This window comes from Scomber japonicus, chromosome 3 (assembly GCF_027409825.1).
Source record: "Scomber japonicus isolate fScoJap1 chromosome 3, fScoJap1.pri, whole genome shotgun sequence".
In the NCBI taxonomy this organism is placed as follows: Eukaryota; Metazoa; Chordata; class Actinopteri; order Scombriformes; family Scombridae; genus Scomber; species Scomber japonicus.
The window spans coordinates 28,602,657-28,622,872 of record NC_070580.1 but is presented as its reverse complement, the minus strand read 5'-3'; the positions used below and the strand labels follow the sequence as shown (position 1 = coordinate 28,622,872).

Genomic DNA, 20,216 nt, shown 5'->3' with positions numbered 1-20,216 from the left:
TTCTTTAAATCTCTAAAAATAAGCTCAACTATTTAGCAGCTAGGAATGTGTAATCTTGCTTAAGTTTAACTAAGCGGACCATAATGCTCGCTGACAGATATTAAGGAAATAAGTCACGCATCTGAAAACTCAATCTCGCCTCCACACAGGATGAGCCGAGGCCAGTAGATCAGCCTGCTGGAGACCAGTCCCTGCAGTCCGCTCCACCGAGCAGCAGCAGCAGCAGCAGCCCCGCACCGCTACCGTCAGGCTTCAGCTCCACTACCGCCGCCGCCACCACCACCGCTGCTGCAGCTCCCGCCAGCAGCCCCGAGGCCGACGGGAAGCCGGCCGCCCCGGAGGAGAACGGAGAGTCCGAGCTGGAGCCCATGAGGAACGGGGCGGGCCACACCTCGGAGACGGAGAGCAGCGACAGTGGGGTCACACCGGGAGATAAGGAGAACTCCACGGGGGCTCCACAGGACATAGAAGGTTAGAAAGGAGCCGGACAGATGTTTCTTTCCCCACTTTGAATTATTTCTTTGTGTTCAAACTTCAAATCTGGAACACGTTAACATGTGTTTGTCCCATTTGTTTTTGTTTTTAAACGTGTTTCTCCTTCCTTCCTTCTCAAAACCTTCTTGGTGGTCCAGACCTGTCAGAATCCAGCGGGAAGCGTCAGTATGATAGGGAATTCCTTTTGGGCTTCCAGTTCATGCCTGCCTGCATACAGAAACCTGAGGGACTCCCACCCATCAGTGACGTGGTGCTGGACAAGGTACGTAAGCCACTTGTTGCAGAGGGCCCTGCATGCAAAAATATCTTATTGTTATAAGAGCTCTCAGACAATTTGAAGGTAAATGTTATGTGTACAATTAGTTAATCTAACAGGTATCCAACCACCTCAGGAGGCCCTAAATGTGTCCTTTAACATGGACTTGTGATTTTTGTGGATCTATTGTTAAATTATGGCCCACAATATTTTCCTCTCTAAATAGAAATCATATGTTTCAGTGTTCAGTGCGTTTCCAGCTTCTCAAAAATGATAAATGAATCCCTGATGTAAATGTACGTCACACATCTTCACATTTTAAAATGTTGGACGGATAAAAACATAACTTGAAGTGGGCTCAGGGAATTTGTGGAGGGCATTATTCAGGCACTGTCGAGGTTTTTTAAAATCCTAATCAATTAAGTGATTAAAACATAGATTTGATGAATGAAGATTTGTTGCAGCCATCGTTTTTGAATAACCCTTTTTATCTAATGGGGTCCTTCATCATTGGCTCAAGTAAATACAGACATTACCTCACTTTTACCCTGTTAGATTTTGTGCATTGAAATCAAAGATACAACACAGAGAGTTTTGGTTCATTCTTCTGATCCACACACATACGTATGGGTGGAGCATATGGGCCCGGTGAAATGCTGTTTTGATTAAAATCACATTGCTATTATGTCACACTTGGCAACGTTTTAAGAGTACATGCCCCACCCCCACCTCTCCGAAAAGAACAACCAGACCGGCTGATGTACAATCCCATAGTCTTCTTTTTCTCTGTGGGAGAAAGTGAAATCTCGCTGGAAAAGAGTAGCGAAGAAGTCAAGGACAGCTGAAAGACAATGAGCTGGATTTGTTCTCTTTCTCTCCTCCCCCACAACTATCTCTCTCTCTCTCTCGCTCTCCCTCTCTCTCTCACTCTCTCTCTCTCTCTCTCTCTCCTGCGTTCCTTTCTTCCTTCCTTCTCTTCCACATCTGGTTCTGACGTCTCTCTCTCTCTCACACACACTGAACGGCCTGCTGAACCAGTCCAACAGAATTTATTGCCTGTAGAGTAAAAAAAAAGAAAAGAAAAAAAAATCAAAAAACTGGCAATGTTGTGTGTGTGACTGTCATTTACAGCGAGTCACCTTTAAGGCACCATCGAGTTAGAAATGCAAACACTTTCTCTCCAGGCTGACTCCTTTTGCCCTGTTGCCAGTATTATTAGAGGATCACTGCTCCCCCTGCTGTTCAGCCCAATCTCTGACTGTGTGTGTGTGTGTGTGTGTGTGTGTGTGTGTGTGTGTGTGTGTGTGTGTACATATGTATATCTATCTATATAAATGCTCTGTGTCCTACAGATGAACCAAAACAAGATGCTGTCTCGAGTGGATTCCAGGGTGATTTCCAGAGGACCTGATTTCACACCTGCCTTTGCAGATTTTGGCAGGCAGATGACCGGAGGACGAGGAGCTGCTGTGAGTCACACATGCCTACTCACACACACACACGCAAGCTCCCACGATCATTCATAAAGACACACACACTCACTCCCCTAATTCCACCTTCGTTTTATCTCAAAACTCAGGCACAACAGATCTCCTTTTTCTTTTTTTTCCATTCTTGTAATCTACTCGAGCGTAGCGACATATTAGACACAACTAGACAACATATCAGGTCAGTGATAAAGCTTTCCAGTACAAAAGGTGTGATATTTCACAAGATAACGAGCACAGTCTTCTGGCAAGGCAAGGCAAATTTATGTCTATTTCATCAACAAGGCAATTGAAAATGCTTCACAGGATAGAAACGCAAAAACACAGCCACATAAAAAGACATTTAAATATGATGGTAGAGATTTTGTCAGCTAGATGATGAATGACATTTAGATTTGTAACTTTTCATTAAACACACACAGACTCAGACTCAGACTCAACACAGCATAGACGGTATGTCATGTTGACAGAAAGAAAAACTGTCATCACGGTGACCTTCATGTTCTTTCATCCCATCCTCAGCTTATGAACATTGGCACGCGGCGGCCTCCACCCAGGAAGATCATCATGAACGTGTCGGTGAACGACGACATTCAGCTGAAGAAGTCCGAGAATGCCTGGAAACCTGGCATGAAGCGAGAGCCCCCCCCAGAGGAACCCGAGGCCCAGAAAACACAGGTAAGGGCCAGCAGAAAGATACACACACGCAAACACACACACAAAGGAAAACCTGAGTATTAAAAGATACCAGCTATCAAAAATCCACTTGATTGAAGAGCTCAGATTATTGGAAATCCTAACCGAATCTAATTATTCACCATAATTAACAGACAGTGACAGAAAAATGGGATAGAAAGTGGTATTTTTAATCAAAAACTTGGCAGCCTGACAAATGAGTTAGTTTAGAGACTGTTTGATGGTTGACTTCTAACGTTTCTGATCGATTCCCCCCCTCAGGATCTCTTCAGGAAGGTACGCAGCATCCTGAACAAGCTAACGCCTCAGAAGTTCAACCAGCTCATGAAGCAGGTGACGGACCTGACCATCGACACAGAGGAGAGGCTCAAAGGAGTCATCGACCTAGTCTTCGAGAAGGCCATCGACGAGCCCAGCTTCTCTGTTGCTTATGGAAACATGTGCCGCTGCCTCGCCACGGTGAGCGCCGACACTAAACGCTTATTGTTTTCATTTAGAACGAAAGAGTGAGTAAAACTTTGGGTAAAAAAAAACAAAAACAGGTTGTGGTTGAAAGGTCACTGATGGAAAAATAATTTGACTTCTCTGGAAGATGTTGGTGGGGGGTGGGGAGTATGAATAATACCCTTACTTCATCTATGGTTCATTTTTCAGACAGGAAACAATGACACATTTTAGAACTTCATTTGGTGACTTACAAAAAAAAAATCTGAACATGTTTACACCAACTATCCTCAGCAGGAGAGAAAAGGCTGCTGTTGCCTAGTTGGAGCCACATTTGTTGGTAGTAATACATAAAAATCTCTTTACAAAAGGGTCAATAATTAAAAATGCATCTATTGAATGTGAGATACTTTTAATAAGAATGTGGGACAAACATTTTTAACTGACTGCCATCAGATGGTAACCTAAGAAATAACTATATATACTATAAATAACTATATCATCTATAAAAAAGTATAAAAAATCCAAACTTAGAAATGATTAAAGCTGTTTTTGGTGCTTTTGTGAAGTAAAGTCTTTCAGTCTAACCTCTCATGGCCTGATTCACTGTTCAACATTCAACATAATTAAAGCATTTAGTTCATCATTTAACTCATCTTTATATTTCTGTTTCTTTTCCGATGTTCAGCTCAAAGTGCAAATGACCGACAAACCCAACACCACAGTGAACTTTCGTAAGCTGCTGCTAAACCGCTGCCAGAAGGAGTTTGAGAAAGACAAGGTGGACGATGTGGTGTTCGAGAGGAAGCAGAAAGAGCTGGACTCTGCTGCATCGGTACGTGATCCTCGTACGGGTCAAATGTGAAGCCCCGATTCTACACTGCTACATTTTTTGTGAATAAGAGGTAACACAGCTGCCATTTCCTCCTTTCTCCTTCCTTTAGTCGACGGAGCGCGAGCGGCTTCAGGAGGAGCTGGAGGAGGCCAAAGACAAGGCCCGAAGGCGTTCCATCGGCAACATCAAGTTCATCGGCGAACTTTTCAAGCTCAAGATGTTGACGGAGGCCATCATGCACGACTGCGTGGTGAAGCTGCTGAAGAACCACGACGAGGAGTCGTTGGAGTGCCTGTGTAGGCTGCTCACCACCATCGGCAAGGACCTCGACTTTGAGAAGGCCAAGGTGAGTCACAAGAGAGAGCGGTTAGTGCTCGGTAACAGTCTGGTTTTGTGTTTGAGGGGTATGTGTGAGAAAGCGTCTGTGTTCTGCTCTGTCTTGATATCGGAGGAGATTGTTGTGAATCAGACAGCCTCCAAAACACAGCGTCTGAACTCTGGTGTATAAATGAAGTAAAAAATCTTTCTTTTTTAATGTGTTTATTTAGTCCTCTGAGACGGTAAACTGAATATCTTTGGGTTGTAGACTGTTAGTTGAGACAAAATTTGAGGTTATTCAACATTTTCTGACCAAGAGCAAAATTCAGAAAATTATTTATCAATATCAATAGTGAAATTAATCAATAATGAAAATAATAATTAATTGCAGATCTAATTTAATCAGAAAATAAAATGCAGTTGGTGATTTAGCAGATTTCTTTTCCTCTACAATATAACATTAAGAGTGATTATCGGTGTGACTGTGACTTGCAGTTGTGCTACATTTGTATTACGTCATACCTGCTGGAAAAGCCTCAAGGCCGTCAGCGTGATGAGCTACATGGATTCTCGTTGATAACATATTAGGAGGCTCGCTAACACAGGAGGAAGACCTCGAACGAGCCTGGCGTTTTGTTAAAAACTCCAAAATTAAAAGCGAAGAAGAAATCGAGAGTTTGATTCAGGGCTCGAAGTCATGAGGTGAAGAGTTTAGCTCCGTGCCCAAGAAGCAGCTCCTTGACGTCAGTGTTTTCAGTTTGACGTCACAGTTTTCGGGAGGCATAAAAGAGCAGGTTCTGGTGGGATTTGATCTGAAATCAGCTGGGCTACATTTCATCCCAGAGGGGGAGAGAGACTGTGTATGTAGGTTATGAGGAAACAGGAATATACTCTGCTTTGTTCTGTATGAATCGGCTCTCCTGTTAGACATCAGTGACTCCCAGCTGGACACAGCGAGAGTCCTCAGATGCTTGTAGAGCAGAGACGCAATGGACCTGAGGGCCTCTCTCTCTCTCTCTCTCTCTCTCTCTCTCTCTCTCTCTCTCTCTCTCTCTCTCTCTCTCTCTCTCTCTCTCTCTCTCTCTCTCTCTCTCTCTCCCTCTCCCTCTCCCTCTCCCTCTCCCTCTCTCTGTGTGACATTTGGTTTAATCCTAATCAACTACCAGTCACCCTGCAAAAGAGGAAATAAAAGACCCATCATCTCTATTTAGCGTTGGTTCTTTTCTATTTGCTGCTAAATGATATTTATACTGTATGCAAACATATAAAGGGCTGCTGTAGTGGATTAAATCATACAGAATGGTGGTTTGGACTCATCCGTCTAGTCATTTTGGTGAGTTTCATCCTGTTTTAATGTGGTGATTTCCTCAACAAGGCAGTTTTAATGCCTGGCCATTACTGTGAATTGCATCTGTTCATTTTAGGCTATTATAGTTTTTGTTCTGCTGTCGCCCTAAAAATGTTCCAATTTAAGTGTTGGATGTTCAGGACCGCTCCCGCTCCAAGTAATAAACCCAACAATCGAGTCAATTGAGTGAAATCATGTGGAAATCCGTAAAAATCTGCTGTCCAGAGACACGGAGAACCTTCACGTCAAGATTAACCCCCTCTCTCTCTCCTCTCTCGCTCTCTCTCTCTGTCTCTCTCTCTCTCTGTGTCTCTTTCTCTTTCTCTGCAGCCTCGAATGGATCAGTATTTCAATCAGATGGAGAAAATCGTCAAGGAGAGGAAGACGTCATCTCGGATACGGTTTATGTTACAGGACATTATAGACCTGAGATTGGTGAGTGTGATGTTTGTTTTGTATCTGCTCAGTAGCACAGCTGAGTCCAAAGTCCGACTCCCATGATTCAGGACTATCTCCGGTCCTCAGTTTATTTTCCCACAGAGATCTGTTTCATTGATCTCTCTCTGACCTTCTTATGGGAGGATGTTGGGTATTCTGGTCATATTTCTGCTAAATGGATTTCTTTGTACTGCTCTTATTATTGAATTTGAAGACCTTTGTTTTGTTTGTTGTTTTTTTAGAGAGATTGATGAGAGAAAAAACTCTGGGGGAAAATAAACTGTAGGCAAAGCTCTACCTGGACCTGCCTGTGCTTGACAATAGAGGAGCTAATTGACTCTTAAATCCCTTTTTAAAAACTTCAATATTCTTCTGTTATATTAAATTTAATCCGTTAAATAATCAACAAGGTTATAGTTTGAAAAAATAAACAACATCCTGCGGTGTTATTTATTTAAAGTTAAACTCTCAAAAACCAAGTTAATCCTCGTCCTCGGGACTGTGTGGGTGTGGTTTGATTGACGATCGTCTGGCTTCACAAGCAAGAAAACCTCCATAACTGTCATCAGCTTCTGGTTCAACTATTGTTAAATCCTCATTGGTGCACACAAGTACATGACATCACCTTTTTTTAAATAGGGAAAATGGGTTATGAGGGGCTTTTTATTACTGGTCAGACTGAGTCATGACAAAAGCTCTGAGTACTAATCCACAAAAATGTTGTAACATTATATTTTAACAGTTTTTAAAATAGTGAATGAAAACAGTAAAAAAGATCAATTTAAACACAACCTTGAAGGAAATAGAAATGAATTGGAGCGTATGTCCTCCAAACTGATTTAATATCTCCACCATGAACGCTATTAAAGTCTAATAATTCCCCTTTTTTCATAGGTATTGTTGTTCAAAATATCATTAAAACCAGATTATACTTTGGATTTATAACTTCAGTAATGAACTGAAGGAGCACATTGAACCTTTACTGGGCTCCTAACACTGACAGAAACAAATATGTAGACAAATAAACAAGAAGCTAATGGTTTAACATGAGAAAGTGTAATATATCAGGCGTCTCTAATAGAGCGACGTCTGCATTGATTGAATGTGATTCCCTCCTAACTCTTACCTAACACAAGCTGTTTGAATCCATGTCACCGTCTCCTCTACTACAAGACATCAGAAAAAAACACACAGACTCGAGCCCTGCTGTGCCACTTCTGTCAAATTTTAAATTAAAATCGGTTCAAAAACAAAAAACAAACCGGCAACTGATGTTAACGTGTTCATCTGTCAGTATCATTGCTCAGATCATCAGTTCATCCCCTTAAATTTAAGGATGTTCCTCTGTGGTCCACGACTTCTTTTATTTTTGATCTGATGTATCTCGGGTGATTAAATCCACTAATACTCTTTAAGATATTCAAAGTCAACATTAAATCGAGGGAAAAAATGAGTTTAAAATGCTGAAATCTGACACAGCTGCTTCATTCACATCATCGTGGTTATCCTCTCCTCCTTCTCTACAGCACAACTGGGTGTCCAGAAGAGCCGATCAGGGCCCGAAAACCATCGAGCAGATACACAAGGAGGCGAAGATTGAAGAGCAGGAGGAGCAAAGAAAAGTGCACCAGCAGCTGCTCTCCAAGGACAGCAAAAGACGGCCAGGTTAGGCCTGCAAGTCTAAATCCTCTTTAAGGCTTAGCATCACATAGGCACAGCTACAGTGACTCAGGAAGCCTGTGAGTGTACAGGCACACTTCCTGTCCCTATAGCCTGCAGAGACACTATTGTGCCCAGCGGCAGACAGGAAGCCCCCCCCGCCCTCTACCCCACCCCCTCCTGTCTGTCAGCTGACCTGAAATAATTCATCAAGTGTGGTAGTCATGGTCAGAAATGTCACTCTGACAGTCGTTTGACTCCAGTAAATGTAAATATCACTGAGCTCATTTTTCTGTGTGTGTGTGTGTGTGTGTGTGTGTGTGTGTGTGTGTCTCTCTCTCTGTGCCCCGTAGATCCAAGAGATCAGAGAGATCAGAGAGATCAACGCGCGCCGAGAGAAGAGACCTGGAACACTGTGCCCATGACCAAGAACAGCAGGACTATTGACCCCACAAAGATCCCAAAGATCTCCAAGGTGAGACATGATGCCAAGTCTGTTTTTAGGCGTGGAGGATGAGCTCGGAGGTCGCCACCGGCTGGAGGGACGCCAAAGAACTGTAATATCAACACTGTCTATCAAACCTTTTTAAAAGTCTGTCACACTGACACCCAAATTGGGCGTTTTATTGCACCCACTCAGTGTATCTCACACTAGAAGAAGTCCACAGGCGCTGGAGACACTCAATCTAAGACTGATCACTATCATATCATTTATTTGTGACCCATATAGTTTGATTTGCTCACATCCCTCCGTACAGGTTGCGAGTACAATGATATGAACAACCTGCTAGCTACTTATGTTCCATGCAAACATATCTTATAATAAAAACCATCATAAAATTTATAACCCAGATACTGTGCATGCGTGTGTGTGCAGAAGCCTCCTCAGCTCCAGTTTCGTAGCCGTCCCACATCATGATAAAAGCTGTAAGGATCTACACCCTGAAATTAAAATGAACATAATGATGTCTGTAGATCATTTCAGGCATTTTTAATAAACATAGTCCAGGTTTTAGCTTAGATCCACAGATTGCCTCTGAAAACAACACCTGCGTGGGCTTCGTGACTCACAATATAAATGAGCTGCAGCTATTAGTTTCACTTAATATTAGGAATCACTGTTTTGGTAATTGTGAGGTTGAAGAGCGTCTGTCTGGATCTCTTCCTGACCACGAAATAGTCCCACCCACATAATCTGTCAAAGAGGATATAATAGTTATATTCATAGGAAACCACCTTTATTGTTTCATGCAATGCTTCCTGCTGTGAAACTTATCTCAATTTCTTTTTATATCACTTTACTTAATGCAGGCTTATTGTAAGCTGTGCGTGCATAGACAGTAGCCTGTAAAATAATTAAAAGAGATATCATGTCATAAAACATCAGATCATATTTGAGTATTGAAATGACCTCCTTCTCTATAAATGATGATAGACTTGATCCTTGTATGATGCTATGAAACAATTATGATTAAAACCAAGACAATAAGATAAATAATCCATCCATTCAACAGAAGATCAGCTCAGTGTTCAGTGTTGTGGTGACTTCAGGAATCATCACAGATTAGAAAGTCCTGAAACATCCACAGCTTGTTTTTTTTTTTTTTTTAACTCTCACTCAGGTTAATTTAAAGTTCTTATGAGATAGTTTTTCATGTCATGACAAGTTCGTCTCAGGTTCAAGTGTTTTTTTTTCTCTCCAGTCACGAGCTCCCTCACGTAGTTGTTACTGTCAGGAGAAAGTTTCTGTACACAGGAGATAACTGTTTACACAGCGCCGAGATGAATCCTGAGGCTCAACGTAACTAAGCTGTGTACACAAACTGTCCCTGTCCTCATCTGATCTACATTATTGTGGTTTACATGTACAGTAACACAAAGTCCCCCTGCTGGTATCCACTGGGTCCTACTATGTATTTAAAAAAATAAATGGGGAAAAAAAAGCAGGTTCTTTTCAGAGCTCCCCCTGCTGGGAAGACTCTGTCATGTTCTCAGTGTTGTTGTGCACTTGTTTTACTGTTTTAATGTCTAATATTAGATGTTATAATCAGTATTTTATGTGTTAATTGTCCTTATTTAATCAATGAATGCCTAAAAACACTTAATATAAATAAACTGAGCAGCAAGTCCTCTGTTCTCAGTGTAAAACAAACATATACAGTATCTACACTGATCGATATGTGTTATGTTTCTCTTCAGTTCACATGGATTAAAGTCTCGTTCATAAAATGTTGTCTTAAGAACTTAAGAATAAATAATAAATACACCATTCTCTTCCCTGCAGCCTCAAATGGATGAGAAGATCCAGCTTGGCCCACGGGCTCAGGTCACGTGGGTAAAGGGCAGCAGTGGAGGAGCCAAAGCAAGCGACTCGGGTAAGATGATGCTTATTAACTCACCGAGACCACAGCAGGTACCAAATATTACATCATTTTATTTCCACATCTTTAAGACTACAAACTCATCAAAATGTAACATGGAGGTGGAGCATTTATCACCCAAAACTGTTATTTTAATTCTAATGTTACCAAAATTTGACTTGTAAAAATATAAAAAACCCCATTTGAAATAATCATGTTGGCTCTAACTAGAGTTGATGCCAAGAGATAAAAGTGCTTGACCCTGACGCATCACTCTGATTTGTGCTTTGTGAGCGTTCACAGAACTCAAGGATGAAAAAATATCTGCAGCTGACTTAAATGTCACGCATTTAATTTGAGCCTGAAGCTTACAGGAGATTTTCTGTGGTGTTTTTTTTTTTTTTTCCTTTTTTATCAGTGATGAACTCTCCACATATTAGTCTGTTTTATGTTGTAAATACGGTGAGTCAGGAGAAACAGTGCTTCCAAATAAGGTCAAGGGTAGAGGAGAAAGCTGGTTACTCATCCGCTGCATGTTTACAGAAAGTGATAGTAGCCTGGTTAGTATAGCATGTGTTAAAGAAAAAGCCCATCTTCTCTTCTATTGATCTGATTCTAGTTTTTTTTGTTATTTCATTTGTTTTATTATATCGTCTTTCTTCTTCTTTACAGAACTATCACGGACTGGTAGCAGCCTCAACCGTTACTCCGCGCTGCAGTCTACACCTTCACCTCAACCCTCCACCACCCCTCCACAGAACCCAGACTATGACTCTAGGAGAACTCTGGGAAGGTAAAAAAAAAACACAGCGAAGCTTGTTATTTGTCTCTGTCAATAAAGTGTTAAACATGTCAGATCTTCTTTTAGTAGGACTGGAGTCAAATTAGTTAAAAACTGAACTCATAAAAGTGCTTCTCCATTCTGTTCATGTTCAGTAACATCATCTTTAGAGGGCCGAGTGAGAGGAACTTCCTTAGCGGAAATGGGGCTAACTTTTTTTGTCTTTTTCCTCTTTCCAGCACTCGTAGCAGTACAGGGAGAGAACGCAGCGAGAAGCCTCTGATTTCTGCGCCGCCATCGTCACGGCCCGGATCCTTCATCAGGGGCGGCAGTTCGAAGGAGCTGCTGGAGAGCCAAACCCCGGAGGAGCCGCGGAGAGACCGGGAACGAGAAGGAGCCGAACCCCGGAGACCGAGCGTCACCGAGGACAAAACGGAGCCGGAGCGCAGCAGAGTCAAAGAGCCTGGTGAGGAACATCTGGATATGTGTGATTTATCTAAAATTCAGAATACAGTGGGTTTTATATTTATGTGGAGATTTAAATCAGAGAGAACAGACTCATACGGGACTAGACATTGTTGTTTACTGTTGTTTTACTTTGACAGTGAAACCTGAGCCAGCGGCACCGACAGTGGACAAACCCGCCCTGTCTGAGGAGGAGATAGAGAGGAAGTCAAAGTCCATCATCGATGAGTTCCTCCACATAAATGATTACAAGGTGAGTCACAAGAAAATCAACAGCAGACTCATGGCGTCTAAGATCTGTGATAATAGGTGCAAATGGTTTAATGGAAATGGAGCTCACAGAGATTTTAACGGTTTAATCAGACAATTCTCCTTCAGATTCATCAATCATGCAAATAACTGTTTTTAAAATAAGGCATTCATTAAGATAAAGCAGGTGTTTTGTTTTTCGTGGCGTTTAAAAATAAATGGATCATTGATTATTATTAACTTGACCAACAGAAACATTAGCATTTGTTTTTTTTAAATGTATTAAATGAAGTTCTGTGTACACATGTATTGACAGACTGACGCCCCCCTCTCTCTCTCGTGTCTCTAATAATAATAATAACTAGTCCCACACGAAATCTGAGCCCACAGAATTCCGATGACACATCCGCAGATTTACCACCAATAAAGATGCTACTTGTGAAACTCAAAATGTTCAGACCCGTCGGAATGAAAATGACTTTTCCCCACTTTTAATCTTGTGTCCCTGTGTTAATTGCTTATTTATCTCTTATTATATGCCAAATATGTCATAAAATCAGTATTTTTACATTATTGTCTTCTCCTGCAAAATGTTGTCTCAGAGGCATTTACAGAAGTTAACCCAATCAAATGCAAAATGTAGCCTCAAATCAAATGTGGCTTTGTGTAAGTCTCTGACTACACTGGACATATAAAACCACACATTTGTGAGTCATTAGCTAACAAAACAATGACAGGAAGAGAGAACTTTGTTTTCATTCCTAGAACAATGTGACTGAGCTCTGACTCACTAAAAAAATCGTATCTTATCTTTATCTTTATCTTAAATAATATTATCTATCACATAACAAACAAACAAAACGTTCCACAGAATTCTGCAGATTTTCACTTTGGATCAATAACTTTATTTGTACAGCAGCTTTCATACAATAAACGCAGCTCAAAGTGATTTACAACAAAAAGTGCTTCACATAAAAAGAGCATAAAACAATGTTAAGAGAATAACAGAAAAGAAATAAAACATTAAGAAGATGGAATATAAGAATAAAAATAGCACATAGTAAAAGTTGCTAAAAACTAGAATAAAAACAACATAAATAAAGTCATTAATATTTAGTGACCTGGCTTCTCTCTAGTTTCCAGTCTTGATGGTATTTCTTTGGTTTTCTGCAGGAGGCGATCCAGTGTGTGGACGAGCTCGACTTGGGCTCTCAGCTGCACGTCTTTGTGCGTGTCGGGGTTGAGTCGACCCTGGAGCGCAGTCAGATAACACGGGACCACATGGGCCAGCTCCTCTTCCAGCTGGTGCAGCAGGGACTCCTGCCAAAGCCTCAGTTCTACAAAGGGTCAGTTCACCTGCGGGCCGCCCGCCGCCTTACATGAAGATAATCACTTTCTATTAGCAGAGAGCTGATGACCTTTTTTTTTTTTTTTTTTTTAAACATCACAGTCGTGTCTGCTTTTCTTAAATGTAACATCTGTTTTCATGTAGTTAGAACATTGATTGAAACTCTGCATTCATGAAAAGAGAGAAACTCAATTATTTTTAAGCTTGAGTGGAAAGAATTTGATTTACCAGAAAAAAATAACAAAAAACTTTCTTCTTTTTTTTTCAAATTTGGAAATCAAACAAAGTAGATTCAGTTTCATTTATTCATCAATCAATCAGGTTCTGTATAGATTATTTTGGCCAACTTGATATTGTCCAACCAATATGAGCATAATCTGGAAAATATATACATATAAAAGGTTTATAAAACGAAATCCTCTTCAGTCTCTACACTTAACACACAAACAACCCTCTGTTCAGTCATGGTCCTCTGAACCTCATTTCCAGGGTCTTAACAGAACAGTTCATTGATCCAAATCTAAAACAACTTTCACCACTCAAACTCAAAGTGATGTCAGGTCGAAAGTAGAAATACATTTTTTTTTTTAATGAAGAGGTGATTTTTATTTTATTTTTTTATTCAGGGACTTTCAAACAGTTTCTTGCTCTGAAACAACAGAATTTAAATAATGAATTTCAGAATTAAATCAGTTTTTCTTCAAAATATTTTAGAAGAAAATTGTTTTTTTATTTCTTTTAAACTTGTTAGTTATTGGTGGTTTGAGCAGCTTCAGGCTTTATAGATGTCGACACATGTATGTTTATATATAGTTGTTCTGTATCACAGGAGCCATAACGCTCTTATTTTGTAGTATTATCCTAAAGAATAATAGGTTTTGTTTTTGTTTTCCTTCTTCAGGTTTTCAGACACGCTGGAGCAAGCGGACGACATGGCCATCGACATTCCCCACATCTGGCTGTACCTGGCCGAGCTGCTCAACCCTGTGCTGAAAGAAGGGGGCTTCTCTATGAGAGAGCTCTTTAGGTACTGAGATGATCACCATCCCCTCAGTTTGTTTATTAACCCAGTAAACCACATTTACAATAACTGTCACCCTTTCTGTCACATTTTTACATGTTTCTTTTGCTCATTTACAAGATATATTCATTTCAGACTATATAGAGAAATTTTAAAAGTGAACAGCACAGGAAAGTATTTCATAATGATTTCTGTGATTTCTGCAAACTGAGCAGATCTGAAGTAGAATGAAAGTTGTTTGAGTAATTTGTCTTTCCTGTTCCTCTTTGTAATGAACAACATTTCTGTGGTTTCTGTTTGTTCACAGTGAATTAAGCAAACCTTTGCTTCCTGTTGGAAGAGCTGGGATCTTAATTTCTAAAATACTGTACATACTATGCAAACAAATGGTAAGCAACACTGTGTTTTCTACTCATTGTGTACACGTTTATATCACCTGCTCTCATTAAAAAGCCACGAGAGTGTATAATGTTAGAGACGTACATAAAAAAAAAGAATATTAATCACAGATCATTCACCTAACAAGATTAAAAATGGATGATTTTGTGGGTTATATGATGTGCAGCCCTGTACTGTTCTGCCCTTTGTGATGGATATTTGGTTACATATTAAAGAGTAAAGACAAAATAATGCACTTTTATTAAGCATTACAAAGGATTAGATTATTCATTCACTTCTATTATTAACATTTATCAATCGTGTGAAATGTGCGTCCCAATAAAAAGTTATTTTGTCCTTTTATAAATATATCTGGTTTATTTATTCATTAAGTAATTATATTTCTATTATAAACTGATAAGCAATCTATTGAGTCTGTACTGCTGGATTAAGATATTTGAAGTGAGGTGTGACGTTGCCCCCTCTTGTCCCCACAGAGCCATAGGATTGTGGGTTCTCTGTGGAGGGAATCTGGCCTCAACTGGACCGACCTCCTCCCAGAGGGAGAAGACGTCCAGGCTTTCATCTCAGAACAGGTCGGTGATGAAGCTTTTCAAATCAACAAATATCAATTTTAGGAAAACTTATCATCACCATCATCTGCTTACTTGATACTTCTCTAAACTGAGGAGTTAATAAATAGCACATTCTAACCTCTCCTCATCATCTTTTCCTCATTTATTGAATGATACAACCAGAAACTCCAGTTCCTTCTGTCAGACGGCTCCGGCCCCGAGACGACTCTGACTAAGAAGATCTTGTCTCCTGAGGAGCTGAGCCGCCAGCTGGAGAGACTCCTCTTGGAGGACATGGCCAGTGACGAGCAGATCTTTGACTGGGTCGAGGTACGAGAAGAGAATCTATCGTCCAAACTCTACAAGACTAGTGGTTAAAACTCATATGTATGACTTACAAACTCTGATACAGCGTATTTAGATAATGAGCCACTAATCAGTAAAAAATCTTGAAGTAATAATCTTAGTGAATCATTATGATGCATTTAATACAGGAAGTTAAACTAACACGGTTCATAAACAGCGTTAAGTGGCTCAGATCATATCAGACGTCTGTCAGACCAGTTTTATTGGTTAATATTTAACTGCTGGTGAGGAGGTGTACAATTCAGGGAACTGATACCAGTAAAATTGACTTCTGCATAGTTTTGCTCGGTGTCATTTCTGTGGTCGCCAGTTGAGATGCCAAGTCGAGAAAAGTTAAACCACCGTCGTGTTTACTTAGGAAACAATAGAGAGAGGGACTGTAGCCACTCGCAGTCTGAAAGTACATTCAGAGTTGAAGCCGATATAAACTTTTCATTTGAGTTGGATGCATCAGCTCAACTCAACTGTGTTTTTGAGGAAAGTGAAATAAAGAAGTCGTCCTTACCACAAAATAACTCGCAGTACAAATCCAGTGGATTATTTGCCTTTGATCTGGTGTTGAACTACATGAATGACGGAGCCGACTACAACAGATAATCACCACGTTACACAACAGCACTCACCAGCAGGAATGTGGAGGTGGTGACTCACACACTGTTATTGGGCTGATAGTAGAGCAGAGTACCAGAAACCAGCCAGGACTAAAAGTTAAGTTAAATGACACCAAACAGAAGATCATAGAGGCCTGTTAGGGTCGAAGCAAGCGACAAAATGCATTTCGTAAAATGCTTTTTATGTATTATGATGTTTGATGTCTGTTAAAAATGACAGTTATATCAGAGTACAACAATATGAGGTGAACACAAGTTTTAAAAAAGCTTCTGTGAGAGCTTCGTTTTGCAAAGTCAGCTCCACTTAATAAGCTTAATAATAAACTTTATTTATGGAGCACTTTTCAAAAATCCAAGTTACAAAGTGTCACAAGGCAGCAAAGGATCATCCATGCGTGCCCACAAACAGTCGTCTGCCGTTATCAATGTCGTCCGCTCGCTCAGTTCACGTCAGATTCGGGCTCAAACATGTACGGATATATTTAAGAAGTTTACATTTTGAGGAAAGAAAGGGGGGAAAAAAGATAAATCCTGTTACCTGTGTCTATTTATGTATCTTTCAATGCGGCTGGAGTGTCTAAAAAACGGCCTGTTTCTGACAGAGGCTGAACTGAAAAAGAGCCACTATGAGATAAATGAGGAAATTAGTAAAAATATTCCAGATGAGCCCCAGAATATAAATATAGACCCAGAAATGTGCACACGATGCTACTATATGATACAATAATGCCACCATGTTGTTGTTCAGTGTGTTGAGCCTTGGGAAACTGACTCTGTGTGTGTGTGTGTGTGTGTGTGTGTGTGTGTGTGTGTGTGTGTGTGTGTGTGTGTGTGTGTGTGTGTGTGTGTGTGTCATCTCCTCCTCCTCCTCCTCCTCCTCCTCCTCCGTGCTGCAGGCAAACCTCGACGAATCTCAGATGAGCTCGTCTCCCTTCCTGAGGGCTTTGATGACGGCTGTGTGTAAGGCAGCAGTGAAAGGTAAGCGCGTCACCACCTGGAGGGGAGAGAGACTTCACTTCTTCACTCGGCTCAAATCTCACCTGCTGACTTTTTTTTAATTTGAACTCATTTACAGACGACACACGAGTGGACACGGCCATCATCCAGAGGAGATTGCCTGTATTACTCAAATACCTTAACTCAGACACTGAGCGACAGCTGCAAGCACTTTATGCACTTCAGGCGCTGATAGTCGCCCTCGATCAGCCTCCGAGTAAGTGCTGCTTCATTTCTTATCAGAGAAACGTTAAGTTGTGGGTTAGAAGCAATTTCTTACTCGGTTAACATGTTTTAAGTAGCGTTGTAGATACTGTAATCTCAACACAAGGTCCATTTAGTAGCTGCTCTGGAGCTTTTGATCACGTCACATTATCTTCCTCAGCAGTGCGACGTTCAAATTTCCATCAGATCTGAGCACCTCCAGGACTTTTTGTGTCCTGTCGGCTTAAAAGTCTAAATTCAATTCATCCTTTAACTTTTGAAGCAGCAGTTAGAAATACATAATGAAATCATCCTGATAACAACAAATAACTTCAAGTTGATTTAAAAAGTCAAACAGTTAATAAAACTTTGAATCTGGATATTATTGAACTAACATTTACTTGATTTATGTTTTGTGTAAAGTAGTTAAAGGGACTTGGAGTTGTATAATGGCTCTGATAGTAAGGGTTAAAAAGATCATCGGTAAGGCAGACAGAACAAAACGATCGAGAGAAAACTAATCATCTTATCTGACGCTCGTATTCAAAGATTACACATGTTCAGTGAAAACAGAAGTCGGCCATGTTCCTGTAAAATGAAACCACTAAATAAGCTGATGTCACTGTTTTATCTCTCTTCCTCCTCTCACTTGCTTGAAGCAGATGGGGCTCAGTTGAAGAAGTGATGATGATGATGATGATAATAACTTTATTTATATAACACCTTTTTAAAAACAATGTTTACAAAGTGCTTTGGCAGACAAAGGAAAGACAAACAACACAGAGAGCAGTAATAAGACAGACATTGACCAGATGGAGGTAGAGGACAATGAAAATGTAATATAAAAATATATAAAGTCAAATTACAATCACAATGAAAGAAATAAAAGTCTAACAATAAACAAGTGACATCACATAAAAGCTGGTCTGTATAAATGAGTTTTGAGAAGTGATCTAAATAAAGTATTTATTGTCATGTATTTCTTTGCACCGATCAGGATTCAGCTAAATGTAGGATTAAAATGTGAGGACAGGTTAGAGACTGTGGACAGGCTGCCGTCAAATCTGATCAAAACCTCACACACAGGTCAGATGAAGCAGACTAGCCCAGTTTTCACTGTGTTAAACTTTAAATGAGCAGAAACTTTAATATTTGAACATTTTCATGGTTTTAATCTTAGTAGAATCAGTCAAATGACTTCATGAGTTCATGTGACTTGTTTTCAAACTCAAATTCACTCACGATTTTGCAGTTTGGAGATAAAAGCCAAACACAAAAATATTTTAAGGGTGAAATGAAAAATACCTTAACCCTTTTAGATCATATTGCGCATCTATTAAATAATATATGCCAAAATAATACAAAACAATCCATTTCTTTGTATTTTTTTATCAAACATTTCAATCAATAATATAACCACACTGCTAAGTCAACAGGGGATATTTAGTCTTCTAATTTGAATTAATTGTAGCATAAAATAAATACATTTAGTTCTATATTTATATATTTGAGATTCAAGATGAATGAATTTGAAGAACTATCTAATTATTGCACTTCCCAGCTGACAGACAAGTGCTGACATGATGTATATTTTCTTCCAGACCTTCTCCGGATGTTCTTTGACTGTCTGTATGACGAGGACGTCATCTCGGAGGACGCTTTCTACAAGTGGGAGACGAGCAAAGACCCCGCCGAGCAGCAGGGTAAAGGCGTGGCCCTCAAGTCCGTCACGGCCTTCTTCACCTGGCTGCGGGAGGCGGAGGAGGAGTCTGAGGATAATTGACGAGGGGGGACGACGCCTCCGCTCGGGGGGCGGGGGGGTTCGAGGGGGGGCAAGGCGTACTAGAACTGCATCTCCTTACAGCAGAACAAACATTCAAAATGGGTGTGTGGGCAGGACGACACGTTTACGGCTGGAATTTTTTTCTGCGGTACAGTTCTGAAAACATACCGCCATTTTGAGTTTGGATTCCCAACGGCGGAAGCACTAAATACCTGTATAATACATAGAAAATATTTTTGTTTTAAATTTTAACTTCCTTTTTTTTTTTGTTCTTTTTTTTTTTTTGTTACTTTTTAAGAAGAGACTTAAAAGATACATAGGTTCTGGACTCTTTAATTTATTATTTTTTTAAGGACTGCAAATATGAAAGTTATTTAACATTTGCAGATGCTCACAACGAGAAAAATGTCAACAGAAATAACAATATAATTAATTATAATAACAAAAATAATAATTGTGAAATAAATAAGACTCCCCGGATTCCACACTGTTTGGTTTAAAACAGGGTAAAAACAAAGTTATTTTGGGATGAAGGGGAAGAGAGAGATTAAAAACAAAACAAAACACAAAAAAAAAAAAAAACAGAGGAGGCCTGGATGCACAGAAACTATTAACGTTGTCCGTGAATGATGTTTGAGGCTTTGCTCCACGTGATATGTACATACGCCTCACCACGAGGTAAAGAGGTATGCATTGAAGTCGCGATGCAAGTCAGTCCACAGAACTGTCGAACAAACAAACAAACAAACAAACGGGACACGTTCACATGAAATGAGCAAAAATGCAACTTTAAAAAGCAAATGGCCAGGGTCGCTGAACTTGACATGCTTGTAATAATTCAGACCTACAGAGCAGATTAAAAAGCTTGTAAATACATTAAAGACAAAAAAGGTATTTAAAAAAAAAAAAAAAAAAGAGGTGATTCTCATGATTTGATCTTTTGTGATGAATGGTGTTTTGGAAATGTGGGTCGTCTTTTCTGTGTGTGTGTGTGTGTGTGTGTGTGTGTGTGTGTCTGTCCGTCTGTCCGAAGTCACTCCCTCGTTCACTCATTCATAGGGCTGGGTATCTGTACTCAATACCTTTTTAAGGTATCAACCGGA

The 20,216-nt window shown here is 40.1% G+C and overlaps 1 protein-coding gene across 1 annotated transcript in view; it reads left to right on the top strand.

The window, feature by feature from the left end:
* Window positions 1-20,010, top strand: part of eif4g3a (eukaryotic translation initiation factor 4 gamma, 3a) — a 53,623-nt gene extending 33,613 nt beyond the window's left edge. Inside the window, exons 13-34 of the mRNA XM_053316601.1 lie at window positions 150-471; window positions 633-757; window positions 2,104-2,220; window positions 2,761-2,916; window positions 3,196-3,393; window positions 4,067-4,213; window positions 4,323-4,559; window positions 6,210-6,314; window positions 7,844-7,982; window positions 8,330-8,451; window positions 10,261-10,351; window positions 11,009-11,129; window positions 11,357-11,583; window positions 11,723-11,835; window positions 13,005-13,177; window positions 14,081-14,206; window positions 14,508-14,589; window positions 15,076-15,174; window positions 15,337-15,483; window positions 17,027-17,108; window positions 17,206-17,343; window positions 18,932-20,010. Of these exons, the coding sequence (XP_053172576.1) occupies window positions 150-471; window positions 633-757; window positions 2,104-2,220; window positions 2,761-2,916; window positions 3,196-3,393; window positions 4,067-4,213; window positions 4,323-4,559; window positions 6,210-6,314; window positions 7,844-7,982; window positions 8,330-8,451; window positions 10,261-10,351; window positions 11,009-11,129; window positions 11,357-11,583; window positions 11,723-11,835; window positions 13,005-13,177; window positions 14,081-14,206; window positions 14,508-14,589; window positions 15,076-15,174; window positions 15,337-15,483; window positions 17,027-17,108; window positions 17,206-17,343; window positions 18,932-19,113 (3,249 nt within the window). The 3' untranslated portion in view covers window positions 19,114-20,010. The remainder of the gene's footprint in view (window positions 1-149; window positions 472-632; window positions 758-2,103; window positions 2,221-2,760; window positions 2,917-3,195; window positions 3,394-4,066; window positions 4,214-4,322; window positions 4,560-6,209; window positions 6,315-7,843; window positions 7,983-8,329; window positions 8,452-10,260; window positions 10,352-11,008; window positions 11,130-11,356; window positions 11,584-11,722; window positions 11,836-13,004; window positions 13,178-14,080; window positions 14,207-14,507; window positions 14,590-15,075; window positions 15,175-15,336; window positions 15,484-17,026; window positions 17,109-17,205; window positions 17,344-18,931) is intronic.
* Window positions 20,011-20,216: the final 206 nt, after the last annotated feature.